Source organism: Panthera pardus, unplaced genomic scaffold, assembly GCF_024362965.1.
Source record: "Panthera pardus isolate Hobbes unplaced genomic scaffold, ASM2436296v1 HiC_scaffold_13, whole genome shotgun sequence".
NCBI lineage: Eukaryota > Metazoa > Chordata > Mammalia > Carnivora > Felidae > Panthera > Panthera pardus.
This window is the reverse complement of record NW_026526688.1, coordinates 85,662,775-85,683,148: the sequence shown is the minus strand read 5'-3', so window position 1 is coordinate 85,683,148 and position 20,374 is coordinate 85,662,775. Positions and strand designations below refer to the sequence as shown.

Here is a 20,374-nt window from a genome sequence, read left to right as displayed (position 1 = left end):
ATTCTTTTGACTAAAATAACTTTGCCTCATCCCCTTGAGTTATTTGGCGAGGAAACAAACAAACAAACACAGAACACTTTGCTGTCTAAGCCAAACGCGTCTAGTAGCCAGATTCAGCTGGAAGGCCATGTTTTGCAACTCTGGGCTGTGGAATCAAGTGCATATTCCTTAGCATGGTATCCAAGACTCCTCATGATCTTATTACAGCCAGCCTTAACTCCCACTGATACTTCTTCCTCAAGCCCAAATATCCACACCTCAGGATATACTTATATTTCCAAAACTCTAGCATACTCCTGTTTGGCCTTGCTGCCTTCTCAAGCAATTCTCTTTGCCAGGCATTCCCTTTCTCTTTGGATCTACCTGAAGAAGATCTCCTCACACCTTTAGACTCAGCCCGTTACTTACTTCTCAGGAAGGACCTTCTTGATATCTTGCAGGCAGAATAAAATACTTCCTCCTCTACATGTTCTCATATTGCTCTCCCCATACCAATGCGAAACCCCAGCTTCCTTGTTGTGATTTGTTTTTTACCAGTTGTATCACCCACGTGAACATAAACATCTAACAAGCTGGGGCCAATTCCATAGGGTTTTGCTGGATGAATCACCTCATGTACATTCGTCAGCATGTGCTTGCTTCTCCTGGGCTGCGTCCAGTAGGAGATCATAAGCAGAGGCGGAGAGTGTAACTTCATACGGTAAGGAACACAAGATCGCTTAAAAAATAATCTAGTAGGCTTCTCTCAGAAGAAGTGGATTTCAGGGAGAATAGATATAACAATCATAACATGAAAAAGATGGATTTTATGGGGCAGATAACCTACAAAATTGGGGAAAGTTGTAAGCTATACTTCATCACAGCTTAGAACTACCCTTAGTTCTAAGTAGTTCCATCTACACTCATCAAGAAGAATATGATCACTAATAAAATAATTGGGCAGAAAAAAGAAAAGAAAAAAAATGAAAGAACAACTATTTTTAAGCTTATCAGACAGTACTCACCTTTTTGTAATCATGTCAACAACAGATTTTAAATAATCTTCATTTCTCTAAAAATGAGAAAAATATTTTACTGAAATTAAGCATGCCTCATAGTTTTACTGATACGTTTGCTACATGTAAATCTAGTTTATGTGTGGAATGTCACTGTGTCCTAAGAATTTTTTTATTTTTTCACTTTCTATAAAAGAATTTAAAATATCCTTGTGTCTAAAAGACCTGACTGGAATACTTAAAATATTTCATTCTTCTTTTGTCACAATACAAAATATCACTATACATTATTTGCACTTAAAAATTAGTATGCAAAAACCTATGTATCTAAAACAGTTTTGTCCTAAAAATGGGATGGCTTATTTCTAAGAACTGCTCTTTTTAAAAAAAATTTTTTAGAGGCACATTGGGTGGCTCAGTTGGTTAAGCATCCAACTTTAGTTCAGGTCATGATCTTGTGGTTTGTGAGTTTGAGCCCCATGTCGGGTTCTGTGCTGACAGCTCAGAGCCTGGAGCCTGCTTCACATTCTGTGTCTCCTTCGCTCTCTGGGTCTCCCCACCACCTGAAATTTAAACATTAAAAAGAAGTTTAAAAAAATTTTTAAGTTTATTTATTTTGAGAGAGAGAGAGAACACACACGCATGTGTGAACAACGGTAGAGAAAGAAGGAGAGAGAGAGAGATTCCCAAGCAAACTCTGTGCTGTCAGAGCCCGATGTGGGGCTCATTCTAAAGAACCCATGAGATCATGACCTGAGCTGAGATCAAGAATTGGACGCTTAAACAAGTGAGCCACCCAGGTGCCCCTAAGAACTGCTCTTTTTGAAGATGTCTTCATTTTGTGAGTATTATATGGTACTAAATGTACCTCAATACTATACCACAGTTTTCCAGATAGTATTACTCAGCCGATTTCCCAAATTTTTGCCCATTAACAAACCTTATTTGCCTACTCTTCATCAAATGCTGCGCTAGATTAGATGGCAGACTCATTTGCAAATATCTTTCGGTAGTTTATTCTCAGATGGCATTTTTTTTTTTTTTTTTTACAAAAGTGATGGCATTTAAATGATATTGCTTCAGGGCCACAAGCACTCTCAAAACAAAATTCTGAAAAATGTCTGAATGATGACAATTGTATTGTCACATCTGAGTACCCTGAAAGGTATATAGTCAGATCATTTACTTAAAAATATCTGTCATAAGGAACACCTGGGTGGCTCAGTCAGTTGAGCATGACTCTTGATTTCCATCCAGGTCATGAACTCGGGGTGCCTGAGATCAAGCCCTGCTGGGCATGACGCCTGCTTCGGATTCTCTTTCTCCCTCTCTTTCTGCCCTTCCCAGCGCACACTCTTCCTCTCCCTCTCTCTCTCAAAATACATAAACATTAAAAAATATATATCTGTCATGATACAGATAACTCTATGACAGTACTTAAGGTTCTTAAGATAACCATACACTGAATCACCAGCTATTTGTTACATACTGAAACATATTACTTATTTTTTTTAAGTAGGCTCCATGCCCAGCGTGGAGGCCAACAAGGGACTTGAACCCATGACCCCGAGATCAAGACCTGAACTGAGATCAAAAGTTAGATGCTAAACTGACTGAGCCACCCAGGTTCCCTGAAACATATTACATTTTAAACATAGTACTAAAGTTACACTTCTTAAGCATTCTACACTCCATTTTAAAATCTGTCCCTAATATTTTATCATTGGTCTAAACATTTTAGGCATATGTGCATGTGTCAGCAGCAAAGAAATGAAGACTGTAATATGTAATATACAGAAATGTGGCAAAACATTTTGGAGATTATGTATATTCTTCCAATATTAAGAAACTAAACTTGGACAGAATGACTATTTAATCTTTTACTTATATTTTCCTATTAGTTCTTCTATTGCTTATTTTGAGTTTTTTCTGCATTCAAAGACATGTTTATTATAGAAAATTCAAAAGAAAGGACAAAGGATCCCTACATCTCCTACTATCCAGAGATAACCATTATTTATATTTTGGAGACCATTATTCCAAGGTTTGCTCATTTTTTTTCTTTATACATTTCATCTATCTGTATATCTTTTTTTACTTCTTTCCTTCCTTCTATCGCATTTTACATAGGTAACATTATGTTAAATGAGATGCTTAACAACTTTTTTCCCACTCAACAGTATGATAGGGACATAATTTCATGTCAGCGAATATAGATATTCATTCTCTTTTCAATGGTTACAATTGCACTGCAGATTATCACAATGTAGACAAGTATTTAGCCAGCCTCTTATTGATAGACATTTTTGGTGGTTTCCAATATTATGCTTTTAAAAAGCAATTGTGCACTGAAAATCCTTGAAACAATTACTTATTGAACACTTACTATGTGTCACGCATCATTCCAAATACTTTAAATACAGTAGCTAATTTAATTGACAAAACAACACTATGACATAGGTAATATTATGATGCCTGTTTTCAGAAAAAGAAAGTGAAGCATAGAGAAGTGAAGGAACTTGTTCAAGTTCACAAGCCAGGAAGCAGAGAAATCTAGATCGAGTCTGTGTTCTCAACGACTATAGATACTGTCACATACTGTCATATTTTTATTATTTTGGAATTCTTCCTGATTATCTCCTTAAGATAACTTCCCAGAATTGAGATTTCTGAGACAAAGGATATAGACATTTTAAATCTAACACAAACTCCCAAATTCCCCTCCAAAAGGTTTTATGGTATTAATATTTACGCAGTGTTTTATAGTTTTACATGGCATTAGAGGCAAGATAGAGAATCTATTAGACATAGACTTGAATCTGCTGTATTAATTACTGGGCAAGTTACTTACTTTCTATAAAGCCCCGGATTTTTCACCTGTAAAATCAGGAGAGCTATACCTATTTTACAAGGATGTAATGCAGGCTACAAATAAGGTATATAAAAATGGTCCACAATCCTTGAGATACAGAAAGGAGTGCTTCAATATTCATGGTAGTTATTGTTACTTAATTTAACAGAAATTACCTCTTGATTCATATGCCAACCTTTTATTGGGCTGGGCAGGGTTTTTGCTTTTTTGTTTTTGTTTTTACAATAGCTTCAATTTTGATGTTCTGTTTATAAATATAATTTCTGTACCATATAGTACACAGGGCTCCTAGTAACATATTTAACAATGCAATCTTATTTCTCTGCAGGTAACCATTATCTTTTCTTTTTAGGTTGACATATTTAATTCTTTCTCAGTGGTGTCAAACAAGTATCAAATACATTGTCTGCTATCCAAAACTGGCATCTATGAATTGCTTTTTTAAATTTAAGAAAAAACATCTGAAACGATACAGTGATTACCATGGAGGAAGGGTATTTGGAGAGCTACTTATTTTTCATACGTACATCTGCGACCGAGACAATCACCACAGAGTCCTTCTCTTCTGAGAGAGTCATCCTGGAGACAACAGAATTCAGGGTTTGCTTCAGGTAACTTTGATTTCCTCTGCTAACAGTGGAAATACCCAGCGCAAAAGAGACTGCAGACATAGGTGTGTGGAATCATCATTTTGAACCACAGAGAAAAACATAATTTATCATTAATATCTATGCTTATCACTATGCTTGGGTTAGTTGTATGGTCAAAAAAGAGTGTCTGAGACTGTATTACAAAAATAATCCAAACTACTACTAATTTTTATTACAAAGTTCATTTTGTGCTTAAGCAAATTCCAATTTGCAATGGAGTCTTGGTAAATGCATTAAGTAGACTCCAAGATTTTCTCACGTTGGAGGGTTTCAGTGTAGTGAAAAATAAAACTAACCACTCTCTATTTATTATAGCTTTTACCTAACTGGATACAAAATGTGACACACTGGCCGATTGTCTACTCTTCCTAAGAACACACTGGAACCCAAAACAGGAAAAATACTATGAAATATTTTCATCTGTGGAAAAAAAAAACATATGAAGTAATTTCCAAGTGACTTGATGGAATGAATCCATGCCCCTGAGTTACTTTTATTGCCCAACATTGACTGGAACACTGGTGGAACAGACCTCTTGCCACCCTAAATAGCTACCAAGATTGTTATCACTGAAGTCTGCGCAAACTCAACACCAGTGCCTGGCTGTATGAACTTGGGCAAGATACGCAGCCTCTCCAGCCTCAGTTTCCCCTCCGTTAAGACAGGGATAAGGACTTCTAGAATGGCTAAGTGAGGAATTTAGCAATAATAGAACTTGGCAATAATAGAACCGGGGGGAAAACATGTTGAAACAATCAGGGCTCTGGTATACAACAAACTGAGAAGCATTTATGTAACAAAAAATTATTGAACTTTGGTGAGAACAGTAAGAATCAGTATTTCCCTGACTACTATTGAGTTGAACGTATTTTCATATGTTTATAGGTCTTTGGATATTCTTTTGTAAAATCTCTGTTTAAGCTCTTACCTGTTTCCCTATTAGAGTTGTCTGGATTTCTCTTATCTATTGATGCACTTTATAGATTCTGAATATAAATGCTCTGTCAGTTATACGTATTACAAATATCAATTCCTATTCTGGGTTCCCTTTTCAACTTTTTACCTCTTGATGAACAGAAATTTTTAATTTTAATATAGTATAATTTATCCGCCTATTATTTTATACTTAGTGTCTTGATTCCTGTTGAGAAATCTTCATTTATCTTCAAGTCATAACAGATATTCTCCTAAATAACTGTTTGCCTTTTATATATAGGCTTACAGCACATCTGGAATTGATTTTTATGGGTGGTGTGAGGCAGGAATCAAGTTTCAAATTTGGGATCCACTCTAAAATGCAATTGCTGAAAGGGCGTCTGGGTGGCTCAGTCCGTTGGGCATCTGGCTTTGGCTCAGGTCATGATGTTGTGGTTTGTGAGTCTGAGCCCCACATCGGGCTCTGTGCTGACAGCTCAGAGCCTGGAGCCTGCTTCGGATTCTGTGTCTCCCTCTCTCTCTGCCCCTTGCCCATCTCTCTCTTGATCTCTCTCTCTCTCTCAAAGATAAATAAACATAACAAAAAAATCAAAAAATAAAATGCAATTGCTGGAATGACTTCCAGTGCCTTAGGATAAGGAATACGTTTACAAACATTTCCAAGGCCTTTAGTGACCTGGTCCTAACCTACGTCTTCTATTTCAACTGTCTACAAATCATCTTTCAGCTTCATACACTGACCAAACAGGACTCTCACACCTCCAAATTGTTGCACATACACCATTCCTTCTCTGCCTAGAACATTCTTCTTCAGGCTCCTTGTGCCAATTCTACTCATTCTTTCTAAATGAGGCTGAGTGTACCAGCTATATATTTGTCTTACATAGTACTTATCATCCTTTTTGTTATTAGAATACATCATAACAGCAATATATTTGGAGTGAATAAGTGAATGGCCAAGCCCCTTTATTATTTGGCCTCTGCTTCATGTCTCACTGCCCCAAACTTCCAGCTCCAATTGGGCACATATGCCACACTTTTTCTCTAGGCCCTCTTGCTGTTACTGTTAGACCTCTCCTTTCCTTTTCTTCTACCTGGATGAACATCCTCTACTTTTCCACTGTCCATCACATGCTTTTTCCCCATTCAGCCTATTCTAATTCTTTCTACCCTTCATGTCTCAGTTTAGATGCCACTTTGTCCAGAAAGTCTGCCCTAATTCCCAAGTATGGATTACCTGCCCCACCTTGTATTTCCCTTGTGATAGCACTGGTCACTTTATACTGTAATTGTTTTCTCACATGTCTCTAGGAGGATGAGGGTCACGTCTTGCCCACCACTATTTCCCAGGGCTTAGTAGAGACCTGGTAGAGGCTGGTCCCTTGAGGACGTGGAGGACTGCACAAAGAAGTTGTTAGCTAAGCTGAAAAGTCATATTGGATAAAGACTTCCATGACAAGTGAGTTGTGGTTGACAGGAGGTGGTATGTTCATTACAGGCAAGTGATTAGCATGTGCTAATCACTTGGCCTATCTGTGGGGACTATAAGTGGTTTGGGGTTGCTGGAAAGGAAGGGAAGTGGCAAAATTTGAGATTTGAAAGATATGGTCTATTGTGCATATACCATGTCAAGGAGCTAACATCCTAAATATACTGACGATCCAGCAAAGGACTTTAAGCAAGAGTTGAGCATGATACACATTTTAGTACATAGCTCTGAGGAGGATATGAAGAATGGATTGACTTTAGTAACACTAAAACCATGAGAAAAATTACAAGTCTATTACACTGGGCAAGAAATGAAAGCTCAAGGAGAATAGTTATAGAGGGTAGAGAGCAGAAATTATTTGAGATATACTCAGAATACAGAATAAATAAGCCTGATGACAGATTCCCCAGTAGACCTGGCTATAGTCTTCAGTGCTTTTACAAATGTCTTATGTGTTAAGGTCTATTAGTTACTGGGTTTCTGCTTATCTTTGCTGATGTTTATTCAAGGGTGTGCTTATTCTTGGTATCCAATATTTTATATGTAATGGGTTTCTATGTAATGGAGTTTTGTTCTACGACTTTCACCTCATCCTCCTGTTACCTATAGCTTTTGTGTAGCACACACTTTCTCATATGTACACACAGATACACATGCATGTGTATGTACACATTTACATGCCACACTCAAAATACTCCTAAGAGGGAACCTGACACTCAAGTGTGACCTCAGGAAGTACCTTAATATCTCTAAACCTCAACTTTCTTAGGCGTAAAAGAGAGATAATCGTATTGGGTTGTGAGGATCAAATGAGATAATGAAAGAAAACATACTAACTCAGTATATGGAACACTGTGAGAATTCAGATGTTAAACACCGCCGTCTGGCATCCCCATCCCAACACAACAGGCTTGGCAGAGGCATGTGATATCAAACAATCCTACATATTCCCAAGGAACTACCTAGATCAAACAGAGATCAATGAGCTTTTTCTGTAAAGGACCAGATAGTAAACATTTTTGTCTCTCAGGCCATACTGTCACTGTCACAGCTCTGCCACTGTGGTGGGAGAACAACCATAGACAAGTAACAATGAACACTGACCAGGTCCACCAAAACCTTATTTTAAAATAGCAGATTTGGCCCAAGGGCTGTAATTTGCTGCCGCTGGCCTAGAGTGACTCACTCATTAGAATGATTGAGGTTTGTGAGAATGGCAAGCACTCAGACTCGCCCTAATATCCCTGCTTCCAACTTAAATGCTTTTTCTCTTCTTTAATACCTGCTAAGGTTAAATTCATTATTTCAGGCTTAGCTCAAACATCACCTCCTCTGTAAAGACTTTGCTGACCTTGGTCCCCAGAAAGATGGGGAATAGGAAGACAACTGAATAAGAATGCACTTATCAAAACCAAGAGAGATAAGGGTTGCCAGATGCTTCAAGTCACATCCGCATGTGACTTATAATGACTTGTTTTTGAAACATCTGTATTAAAATTGAATTTGAATTCAAGTCTCTAAATATCTACTGAACTAGTTTCTTCTTCCAGATAATGTACTGATTTCTGGCAGTCCAAATTAATGCCACATAGGCTGGTGGTCTATGTATCAGAGTATTATATCAATGGATTACATTTTAAAACATAAAAGCATGCATAATAATAGAGAAGTGTTCAAAAAAACTTAAAAGCTTGTCCCCCAAGATCAAAATATCTATATTTGATTTTCTAAATCTAAGTTTGCTTACCACCTGTTTTCTCTTTGCCAATGATTACATCAGGGTAAATTCTGCCCACTTTCCTTAGATGAGGGAAAAAGAACTTTAGGACTTCAAATGTATTATTAGACACTGTTTCATCCTTACCCAGTGTATTCATTTTCTTCTCAACTGAAAAAGAGAAAAAATAGGGTTTCTAAGTTCATGACTATAGAGATTTTTCTCTCTTTGGTACAATTTTCATAATGTAATTATCAGATTAATTCAGTATTCAATATATAAGAGAAATACTAATAAATGTGAATTAATAAAATCATTTGGCTATAATTTATAGCTCAAATGTTATTGATTCCTATTTCTTTAAACTTATAAGAACAGATAATACATGTGATCTTAGCCAAAAAGCCTAGAAGTAATGATTCATATTTATTTAAAAAGTAATATTTAAGTCTAGCACTCTGAGCTACATAACCAGAGACTAACAGAACTGTCAGTTCCAAATGAAGTATAACGGAAACATGCTATAATTGATCTGATCTGCTATTCAGATTAATATCACATTAAAGTTTGTATCTATAACTTTGTTTTGTAGCTCAACATTTAATTACTCTACTTGTACCATTCATTTGAATATACCTCTACAAATTTGAAATAGAAGAACAAAATTAAAAGACTCACATTATCTAATTTAATTCATAATACATAATACAGTAATCAAGACAGCATAATATTGGGGTGGCTGGGTGGCTCAGTCAGTGAAGCATCCCACTCTTGATTTAGGTTCAGGTCACGATCTCACGGTTCGTAGGATTGAGCCCCATATCAGGTTCTGCACTGACAATGTGGAGCCTGCTTAGGATTCTCTCTGCCTCTCTCTCTGCCCCTCCTCTGGTCTCTCTCTCTCTCTCTCTCTCTCAAAATAAATAAATAAGACCAAAAAAAAAAAAAAAAAAAAGACAGCATGGTATTACATTAAAAAGAGATACACAGACCAATGGAATAGAATAGAGAATCCAGAAATATACCCATATAAATATTGTCAGTTGATTGAAAAAAAATTACAAAGGTAATTCAATGCAGAAAAGACAATCTGTTTGACAAACGGTGCTAGAATACTTGGACACTCACATGAAAAAGACTGAATCCTGACCTATACTTCATGCCATTTATAAAAACCAACTCAAAGACTTCATAGACCTAAATGTAAAGCCAAGACTATAAAATTAAAAACAAACATATAAAAGAAAATCTTCATGACCATGATGTAGGTAGAGTTCTTAAAGATAACACCAAAAACACAATAAAAAAGAAGAAAAATTGACAAATTAGACTTCATCACAATTAAAAATGTTTGCTTTCTGAAGGACATCACAAGGAGAAGGAAAAGACTAGCTACAGACTGGGAGAAAACATTTCCAAATCACATATCCATCCGATATGTATTCAGGATATATATATATGCTAAAGAAAATTCTCGTCAAACAAAAAAACCTATATGTGAATGTTTATGTACTTGTAATCGCCAAAAAATGAAAACCCAAATGTCCTTCAATTGGCAAAAGGATAAACAAACTGTATCCAATCTACAACCATATAATGAAATGCTACTCAGCAATATAAAGGCAACAGTTGGTCACATAACAACTAAGTGATTACCTGCAAAGAAAGCATATGTGTATCAATAGTATCATACAATTTATATATGTATCAATAGTATCATACAATTTTCTATAATACATAACAAAAAAAGTAAAATACATGCTTTGATGTAGCTATATATAACATTCAATGTGTGCCTGTGTGTGCGTGCATGCACATGTGTGCATGTATATGGTTTATATATAAATTGGTCACGTAACAACTAAGTGAAAGAAGTTAGTCTCCAGGGATTACACACTGTATGATTCCATTTGTATGGCATCCTGGAAAAGGGAAAACTGTAAGAACAGAGAACTGACTAGTGGTTGCAAGGAATTAAGAGCAGGGAGTACCTGGCTACAAAAGGAGAAACAGAGGCAGGACTTTTTATCCTGGAGAAATGGGAGCCACTGCAGGATGATATACAGTAGAGTGAGCATTCACTGTCTATGGTGGAAATAGACAGGTGGGAACAAGTCTGGAGAGGGAAAAATAGAAGTGTTAGCAGTCATTCAGATGAAATATGAAGATGTCCTCACTAGAGCAGCAGAGATGGTGATAGGAAAATGTGGACAGATTTGTGAAGCACGTAGGATTACCAACCTACAGGATTGCTTGCTGACTGAAATGGAAATAAGCAAGAGGGAGAGGGGAGGGGTCAGAGTGACCCTCAGGGCAGTGGCTGTGTCTTTTGGATGGAACACGAAGGCGGTGCATTTCACACAGAAAACACAGGAAGACCATTTCTGGGCTACAGAGAAGAGGCGTATCAGTGCTATCTCTTACCTGATTTTTGTATGTCTCACAATAAAAGAGCAAGTACTAATTTAGTTCTAGTGGTTGGGGAGAAATGTCCTAAAATCAGAAAGCAGAAAATCTAAATTTCCAAACACAAAACACAAAACACAAAACCAACAAACAAACCACGACACACAAAAACAAAAGTAACACAAACCTAAGTCCGTGGACGTATTTTCTCTCTGTGTCATTTCATACTTCATTTTACTCAAGGCATTGATCAGCTCTTGGCGATTTCTTTCAGTTTTATTTTTTAAACGTAGAATTTTCTCCTTAAATTCCAAAATATGGTTTCTACAATTAATTAATTGATTACCTGCAAAGAAAGCATATGTGTACATGCTCATATATGTATCAATACTATCATACAATTTTCTGTAATACATAACAAAAAAGTAAAATATATGCTTTGATGTAGCTATAAATAACACTCTCTGTGGCCTGTGTGTGTGTGTGTGTGTGTGCATGCACATATGTGCATGTAGATAGTTTATATATAAATATGTACATATGATACACATAAAAGGTTGGAGAAAGAGTAAGACGTTAAAATAGTACTATCTGGAAGGTGGAATTATTATAAATAGTTTCTGCTTTATAACTCTGTGCTATTTAATATTTTCCAAATTTTTCATTTTGTGCATGTATTAGATTTGTAATTAAAGGAAAAAACCAATTGAGCCAAAATACTGGCTTTTAAGAATTTATCTGAAGAAAACGACCAGAAATATATACACAGATTTGGCTCAAAGGATGTTTAATATAGGCAGCATTACTTATTATTGTAAGAAAATAAGAAACAACCTTAATGCCCAACAATGGAAATATGTTAAATAAATTACAGAATATCCTTTTTTTTTAAGTTTATTTATTTCGAGAAAGAGAGACAGAGAATGAGACAGAGAGAGAGAGAGAGAACGAGTGAGGGAGAGGCAGAGAGAGAGAGTGGGAGAGAGAATGAATCCCAAGCAGGTTCCACACTGTTGGTGCAGAGCTTGACATGGGCTTAATGTCACAAATCATGAGATCATGACCCGAGCCAAAATCAAGAGTTCAATACTTAACCTACTGAGCCACCCCGGCGCCCCCAGAATATCCTTTTAAAAGTTATATTGGCTCTGGTATTAAATCATATATAACTGAATCCTAGTTTTGCCACTTAATACCCAAGTGACCTTGGACAAGCTATTTGATGCTTGTTAGCCTATGTTCCTTCATATGCAAATGGATAAAAATCCCTGCCCCACGCCTGGGTAGCAAAGTTGGTTAAGCATCCAATTTCTTGATTTCGGCACAGGTCATGATCTCACAGTTTATGGGATTGAGCCCTGAGTTGGGCTCTGTGCTGACAGTGCAGGGCCTGCTTGGGATTCTCTCTCTCTCTCCCTCTGTCTCTCTCCTCCTCCCCCATTCACACATACATTCTCTCTCAAAATAAATAAATAAACTTAAAAAAAAAATTCTTGCCCCAGAGTTGGGAAGAAGAAATGCAATAACTCATGTAAACCATGTGGGAAAGCACATGAAAAAAATGCTTTGATAAATGTGTGAGAAATATTACTTATCAATGGGCTACTTTTTATTCATTTATCAATGCAATACTATGCAGCTATGAAAATCATCTTATATAAGAACATTATATTTAATGTTGCACAAACAACTGATTTTTGTTATTTTATTTTCTTTAATGTTTATTTATTTATTTTGAAAGAGTGAGAGAGCATGAACAAAGGAGGGCAGAGAGAGGGAGACAGAGAATCCCAAGCAGGCTCCTTGCTGTCAGTGCAGAGCCTGATGTGGGACTTGAATTCACGAACCGTGAGATCATGACCTGAGCTGAAATCAAGAGTCAGACGCTTAACCGACGGAACCACCCAGGTGCCCCAAAACAACTGTTTTTTAAAAACAAAACTGTACATAAAATCATTTCCTTTTTTCAAAAAAAATGTACAGATAGTAAAAAAGAAAAAGTATACAAGTTTACATGCTGTTAATATATAATCTTTAGTTTGTTGAATCACTTTTTGTTTCCTATTTTTATAAAATTCTTTTGTTCTATCATGCTGCATTGCTTCTATAATCAGAAAAAAAGTTAACAAATAAAATAATTAAACACCTTTTATGTGCCACCTACTGTGTGTCAAGGGACATACAGCAATAAAAAAAGATATGGTAGTTCTTGCCTTCAGGAAGTTTATAGACTAATTGGTACAACTAAATTAATTGATAATTTAAATCATTGTGAGATTTCGGATGTTACAAATTTCCTTCTCCTTATTAGGGTTTTAACTTATTGGGTACACATAGATAACACCAGCCCCAAACACTGGCTGTCAGCTTTATTTGGGGCTGCCTGACAATGGGTACATTGCAGTGTGTGCTGGGATGTCCTATTTCCCTATCCAAGTTAACTTACCCCCACCCCATTATCAAAAGAGCCACTGGACAACAGTGGGGCCACACCCACAAAGGGGGTGACTTGTCACATGTGCTCACTACTTCGGGGGAAAAAGCAGGGAGAACTGGCCCTTCTTTCATAGAGTACATAAGAGATGTTATAAGAGAAAGAGCCCAGAGATGGCCCAAGTTGCCTTTTTAAGGAAGCCATTCTGCCCCCCTGTCAGTGTGGTCTATAGAAGTCGAGTCTGACCAATTTCCCCATTCAGATGACTCTCTCTGTCTTCTGAAAAAGGTAATGAGCTTCTGAGAGAAGGCCCAAGTGCTCACTTTAAAATGGCCTTTCTAGAATGAAATGAAAGATGTCCCCATGAAGGAAAATATGAGCACAGCAGAATAAGGTTTCAGCCCCTAACTTGTAGTGATAATGGTATGCATAGAGGACAGAGCCCAGACAGCTGGCGGGGGGGGGGGGGGGGGGGGTGGGTGGGGGGGGGGTTGGGGGGGGGTGGCAGGGGGCAGGGGGAGAAGACAGAGAAGCATTCTGGAGGATGTGCTGCCTGAGGGGACTCTGGAAGGAGTGTGAGTTAGGTAGTCAAGGGAAGCAAGGGAAAGTGTTCTATTTGGAACACTGTGTGCAAAACACAAGGAGGCATTCAAAACATGGTCTCTATACCCCTAGAAGCTATTCAGTATCTCAAGGATAATAGTGGGAAAATTCAGAGGTGAAAAGAGGAATCTGGTTCTGCTGATCATTTTGATAAGCCATGATAAAGACCTTGAAGTTTTCCCTATACACCAGTGTTTCTCAAACATTTCTTCTAAAAACCCTCTAATGGCAGTAAATTTGAATAAAAGGGATGTGGGTGGAGGCATAACCTGAAATAGCCCACCACAGTCATGAAACGTCTGTGAAGTTCTTTTAAAATGTGTGCAGTTTTGCAGCCCATTCTACGGTATGTATTTGTTTTGTTTTGTTTTTCGGTTAAGTAATTTTCAGGGGTGCCTGGGTAGCTCAATCAGTTACACGTCAGACTCTCAATTCCTGCCCAGGTCATGATCTCGCAGTTCGTGAGTTCAAACCTCCTTGTCCAGTTCTGCAATGACAGTATGGAGCCTGATTGGGATTCTCTCTCTCTTTGCCCCTCCCCTGCTCTCATGCATGCATGCTCTCTCTCTCAAAATAAAGAAACTTTATACAAAAATTTTTAAAAATGATTTAATATTTGCCTATATTGTGAAATGGTCACCACAATAAATCTAGTTAAAATGTATTTGTTTTAATATAAAGATAATGGATGGAATCATGTTCTGCCCTTCTCCCAACCTTTTTTTCCGATGACTTTACATACCTTGGAACATCACTACAGGCTACCACTTCAGTTGAGAAACACGGCTGAAGACTATCATGTGCAACGTGTGTTTTAGAAAGATCATTCTGGGCGCCTGGGTGGCTCAGCTGGTTAAGTGTCTGACCCGCTCAGGTCGTGATCTCACAGTTCATGGGTTCAAGCCCTGCGTCAGGCTCTGTACTGATGGCTCGGAGCCTGGAGCCTGCTTTGGATTCTGTGTCTCCCTCTCTCTCTGCCCCTCCCCTGCTTGTGCTCTGTCTTGCTCTTTCTCAAAAGTAAATAAAAAACATTAAAAAATTTTTTTTTCAGAAAGATCATTCTCGTAGCCATATATTGTTTCAGGAAGGCAAAACTGAGGCCAGAGAAACCACCATTTAGGAAACTACAGTGATAGCAGTTTCATGTGAGAGATGACCAAAGAATAAGCCATAGCAGAAAGGACTAGGAAGTAGGGGTTAACATGAGAAATATCTGAGAGCTTTCATTGGAAAGACTTTGCACTGACTGAAAGAGGGAGACTAGAATCCCTGCTAGGCTTCAGACATGACCCCTAGATTTCTTCAGTCGTAATTGGGGAAACAGGAAAAGAGCAATCGTGATGCTTATGAGGTTTCCAAATATGTGGCAAACATTTGAAGTTCAAGGGAGAGATTAGGCTTTGAAGCTCAAGGGAGAGATTAGGGCTGGCATTATAGTGAGAGCAAAAGTAAGATTCACTTACAAAATGGAGTAAGAAAATGTAGTGATAAAAATACTGTCCCAGTCTTATCTCCTGCATGTTTCCTTCATCCCTGCCTTGGCGCACATCAGCCTTAGCCTAGGGCAGAGGGTTCAGTCTTTGAAATCCAGCAGGGTGCCTAAGTGTCTGGTTCCCAGAAGTCTTGGATCCCCGGCCATGGGCAAAAGTGGCCCCTCTTGACAGCACTGTATATCCATCTTGCTGGTTCCATTTACCTTTCAGATATGACAGCTTGGAACAAAACTTGTGTCTTGCCTGAATTCTACCTAACTGAAGATAGGAAGCAACTAGTAAACTGTAATATTCTAATACTTCCCTGCGAAGGCTCAATGGACCATCCACTTCAAGATACAACAGAGGAAAGTGAACCTGCTGCTTCGCTGCTCTCTAATAGGATGTTTTGTTTCTCCCCTTTGGGTTGCAGGGAGCCCCATCGCTCCTGTGCTCAATTGGCAGCCAGCTCCATCTCTAGGGTCTGTCACAACACCTCCCCGTCTCCAGTTACCTGTCACTGAATCTCTCAAATGCAACAGTTTCATGTTATATGGATTATCCTGCCAACAGGGACACCCATCAATAGAATAACACAAACAAACAAGTTGATTTGGGTTTTATGGATGGTTGGGCTGGCTGAAACAGGGCTGTGGAGGTTTAGGGAAAGACCCAACTGACTGGCTAATCATCGCAGAGAATTGTGTAATTATGAGGAGTTCTGGCAGTCCTCGGCAATGTGTTGTACCCCACCCATGCACAAGTCCCTGGCCTTTTATGATACAACCAGCAGAACTCAAGGCTCTACACCTGCAGTCTTCACTAGTGACTGGCTGGTGGCACAAGATATATGGTGTCTTCCCTCCATCCACCTCCAAGGGAAGGCCAGACAAGAGTGAAAGACAAGTGACAAGGGTGAAAAGGCACTGTTCGATCCAAGCCACAATTTCATCTGCACATATCAATCACTCAGTCACGATTAGATGGAGGATTTGGTGCTCTGAACTAATTTTTTCTCAGCAGCCTTGTGAAGGCCTCCTAATTTGGGCCCCCGAATCGATCCAGCTGACCCAGTGAATAGGCAGATGTCTGGGACCGGTCAGTTTACTGGTTGGCAATTTGTGTGGGTTGTCACTGCCCTCACACTGCAATACTAGGAATTTTGCATATTCTCTACAGATGGAAAGACGGGGCTATAGCTGAGAGATCACAAACCATTTGGTTTCAGTAGACAGTGGGGTGTGAAGAATAGAAGCAACTTGCTGTTTCTTCCTGAAACACGGTGACGAAGTGTTCAGAATTCATTTACGATTCCAAGGAAAGCCTGAGTTTTTCTTTGGGCAGGACTGCTCTTGTCAGGGGCCTCTACAGCTCACTAAGCCAGAACAGTCGCCTGGCCACTCAATTCATTCACTTGTTCAACAAATATTTATTAAACTAAATAATGTTACATGTCCTGTGGGTATGACAATGCACAGAACAGACAGAACTCCTGGTCCCCTTGGAACTTACATCCTACTGGAAGGAAAAAAAAGAATAAGTGAATTATACATTTTATTAGAAAGATGGTAAGTACAAGAAAAATATAAAGCAGGGAAAAAGGATACAGAGTGTTGATGACGGCCGGGTTGGGGAGGTTTTAACTGTCAACAGGGTGATCAGAGAAGGCTTTTCTAAGGAGGTAACATGTGAGCACAGACAGGAACAAAGTAAAGGAAGGAATGCTGCGAGTAACTCTGGTGCAGCGAGAAGAGCACGTGCAAAAGCCCCGAGGCAGGAATGCACCCATTATTTCCAGAAATAGCACGCAGCCCAGTGTGGTTGAAGCAAAATGAATGACAGGAAGAGTAGCAGGTGATAAAATCACAAAGCCACCGTTGTAAGGACTTTAGCTTTTACTTGAAGCAAAGTGGAGACCCAACAGAAGTCCATAAGCACAGACTCAAATAATCTGATTTACATCAGGACAGGTTCCTTCTATCTGCTGTGTGAAAAACAGAATTAGAGAAACTGAGACTGAAGAAGGGAGATCAGGGGAGAGATGTCTGTGGCTTAGAAAATATTGTTAAGGTAAGTGGTGAGGAATGGTTTAATTCTGGATATATTTTGAAGGGAAAGAAAATAGAATTTGCTGACATTGAATGTAGGACATGAAAAAAGAGACAGTGATATTCTGAGCAACTAGAAGAAGGGAATAGCCATTTACTATGACGGAGAAGGTGAAGGGAGCAAGCTTTGGTGCGAATTCTAGGAGTCTGGCTGGAGATGCATGAGATTTGAGGTGCTTCTCACACATCTCAGTAGGTAGCTCCACATGGGAGCCTGGCAGGAGGACTGGCCTGACCTGAACATATACATTTAGAGAGCCCTGTTTAGATTCAGGAGATCACTAGGGGAATGAGGATGAGTAGAGAAGAGATGAGGTCCCAGGGCTAAATCCTGGGGCACCCCAAGTTACAGGGTGAATAAATGAGAGAAGACAGTAACAAAGCTAAGATGGATTAGCTGGTGAGGCAAGAGGAAACTCGTGTGTGTGTGAAATCCTGGAAACCAAGTGAGGAAAGTGTTTCAAGGAGACGAAAGGCATCAACTGTCAACTGCTGCTGAACAGGACGAGGGGGATGAGGACGGGGTGGACGGTGACTCAGCAGTGTGCAGTCGCCAGTGGCTGTGCAGCGGTAAAGTGAAAGCCTATAGCTGGATGGGTTCAGGAGAAAGCAGGAGGAGAGGGCTTAGAGACAGGGCATCTAGACAACTCTTTTGAGGAGTTTTGCCATGAGAGGGGGTAGGATGATGGGCAGTAACTAGGGTGGGAGTGGAAGCGAGAGAGAGAGAGAGAGAGAGTTCTTCATTTTCCTTCATAGGATGGGAAAGAAACACAATGTTTGTATACAGATGGATGTGATCCGGGAAAAGGGAGAAAACTGGAGATACATGTGAAAGTAGACAAGAGGGAATGGCATCCGGTATGCGAGGGGAAGGTGGGCTTCAGCCAGAAGCACAGATGGTTATGCACAGCCATAATGGGATAGAACTCAGGATGCCTGGCCCTTAGCTACCCCAACGATGGTGGGATTTCCATTGACTATGGAACTTCTGGAAGCTCTCTTCCCATTGCTTCTAGTTGTCAGTGAAATAGGAAGTACGGTCATCAGCTGAGAGTGAGGGGAGGAGAAGGTACTGGGGCCTGATGAGAAAGAAGTATGGAATAGTTTCCTGGGAGAGCAGGAGGGCAGACAGGACAGGGAAATGTAGCATGGTTCTGATGCAGCCTCCGGGGCCTGCTGGAGTTCAGGGGGTCATGAATTCGAAGTGAGACTGTCACTGTGGCTGTTTATTTCACTCCAGCCACATTCAGTCATCAGGAGGCAGATGCAGAGTAAAAGGAGGACAGGATTTCACCAGGGTGTGATTTAGCCAAGTGGATATAACTGACAAAGAACCAAGGGACTTGAGGGTGTACACTAGGGAGCTGTTATAATGATTGTCCACGGAATCGAAACCTGATGAGGAAGAACACAGTGAGGGGGAGGCATGTGAAAAGGTAGATGAATCAACAGATTGTAGGTCTCGGTGTGTCAAAAGATTACAGTAGTTGGGGTACTAAAGACAACGGCCTGGAAATTTGGGAGGTGGTGGTCAGAGATTTGGTTGCATGAAATGGAGATTATGGAAACATGGCAATTATTGCTAATGAGAGAGAGTGACCCGAGAGTTTAAAGATGATTGCAGAAGGAGAGAAAGTGGGGTATCGCTTGATATCGTCAGGGTAAATAATGAGGCATCTTGGGAAGAAAGGTGAGAGAAAGATTTGGAAGCAACAATGAGAGGGAAGGCGGGCATCTACCCTACCTTGAGTACTAATGGTGTGGGAGAGAAAACACCACTATTTGAGAACAGTGTCCTCAGGCAAGTGTCCTCAGTGTCTCAGAAGCAGTGTCCTCAGGCAAGAGCTAATTTCAGTGAAAGAAAGAGGGCAAAAGAAACTTAAAGGGATGAAGACATACACAATGCTCATAATAGCCGTGAGCTCTAGTGAGCAGTCAAGGCTTTTGGGCACTGGGAAGGCTGGGGAGTAGAACTGGAAAGGCCGGGGGCACAATGTGTAGAACCATGTGTGGGTTAGAGTCCAGAAGAGGATTAACGTGGGAGTCAGGGGCTGGGATAAAGGGCTTAATGAGATCAACCTCGATGGTCTCAACGTAGAATGTGGGGACAACATTATGAGCGTTGGGAAGACAGACGGATGTGTATCTATCTTGTCAGGGGCTCCAGGAACACCGCCGTTCTTTCTTGAGCTTTATTGATGGAGGTGTGAGGGCGAGGGGTGGGTGTCTTACTCTGACCATTAGGGTCTCTGGGACTCTCTTTTGTCCCTGATGACAGAGGCATTGAGACTGGGAGGAGAGGTCTTAACTCTGAGCACATGCAGCTCCCTACTGAATTAGCTGCAGTCTTGGAAATCAAGTAATTTTAGGTGATGCATTGCTGGCGCAAACAATATCACAGCTCTGTAAGTGAAAAAGAGGCTGAGGTTGCACATGGATGAGCAATCCCTGGTGTTTGCCATAGTCAGGGAGATAAGAGATAGCCCAAAGAAGTCGGGAGCCTATAATGGGCGTGTGTGTGTGTGTGTGTGTGTGTGTGTGTGTGTGTGTGTCTGCCTGTCTGTCTCATCTCCTCTTCCCTCTTTCTCTCACTTTCCTTCATTCCTTCTCCATGAAGTTGCTACAGTAACACAGGTATTCTGCCTAATGAATAATGAAGAGCAAGGAGTTGGAAGGAACCCAAAGCCTTGAA

The 20,374-nt window shown here is 39.6% G+C and overlaps 1 protein-coding gene and 1 pseudogene across 8 annotated transcripts in view; both read right to left on the bottom strand.

The window, feature by feature from the left end:
• Window positions 1-20,374, bottom strand: part of MGAT4D (MGAT4 family member D) — a 71,346-nt gene that overhangs the window by 25,952 nt on the left and 25,020 nt on the right. For 6 of the 8 annotated variants that reach the window (XR_008421668.1, XR_002072661.2, XR_008421663.1 and 3 more), the window contains exons 2-5: window positions 11,253-11,411; window positions 8,690-8,830; window positions 4,395-4,528; window positions 1,005-1,051 (exon numbers count right to left, since the gene is read on the bottom strand). Coding sequence is in view for 1 of the 8 variants with exons in the window: in XM_019420075.2 (XP_019275620.2) it covers window positions 1,005-1,051; window positions 4,395-4,528; window positions 8,690-8,830; window positions 11,253-11,411 (481 nt within the window). In the remaining 7 variants the exon portion in view is untranslated. The remainder of the gene's footprint in view (window positions 1-1,004; window positions 1,052-4,394; window positions 4,529-8,689; window positions 8,831-11,252; window positions 11,412-20,374) is intronic. The other 2 variants (XR_008421666.1, XR_008421667.1) reach the window with 2 other exon arrangements.
• On the bottom strand, window positions 8,959-9,076 carry LOC128776855 (U2 spliceosomal RNA; annotated as a pseudogene).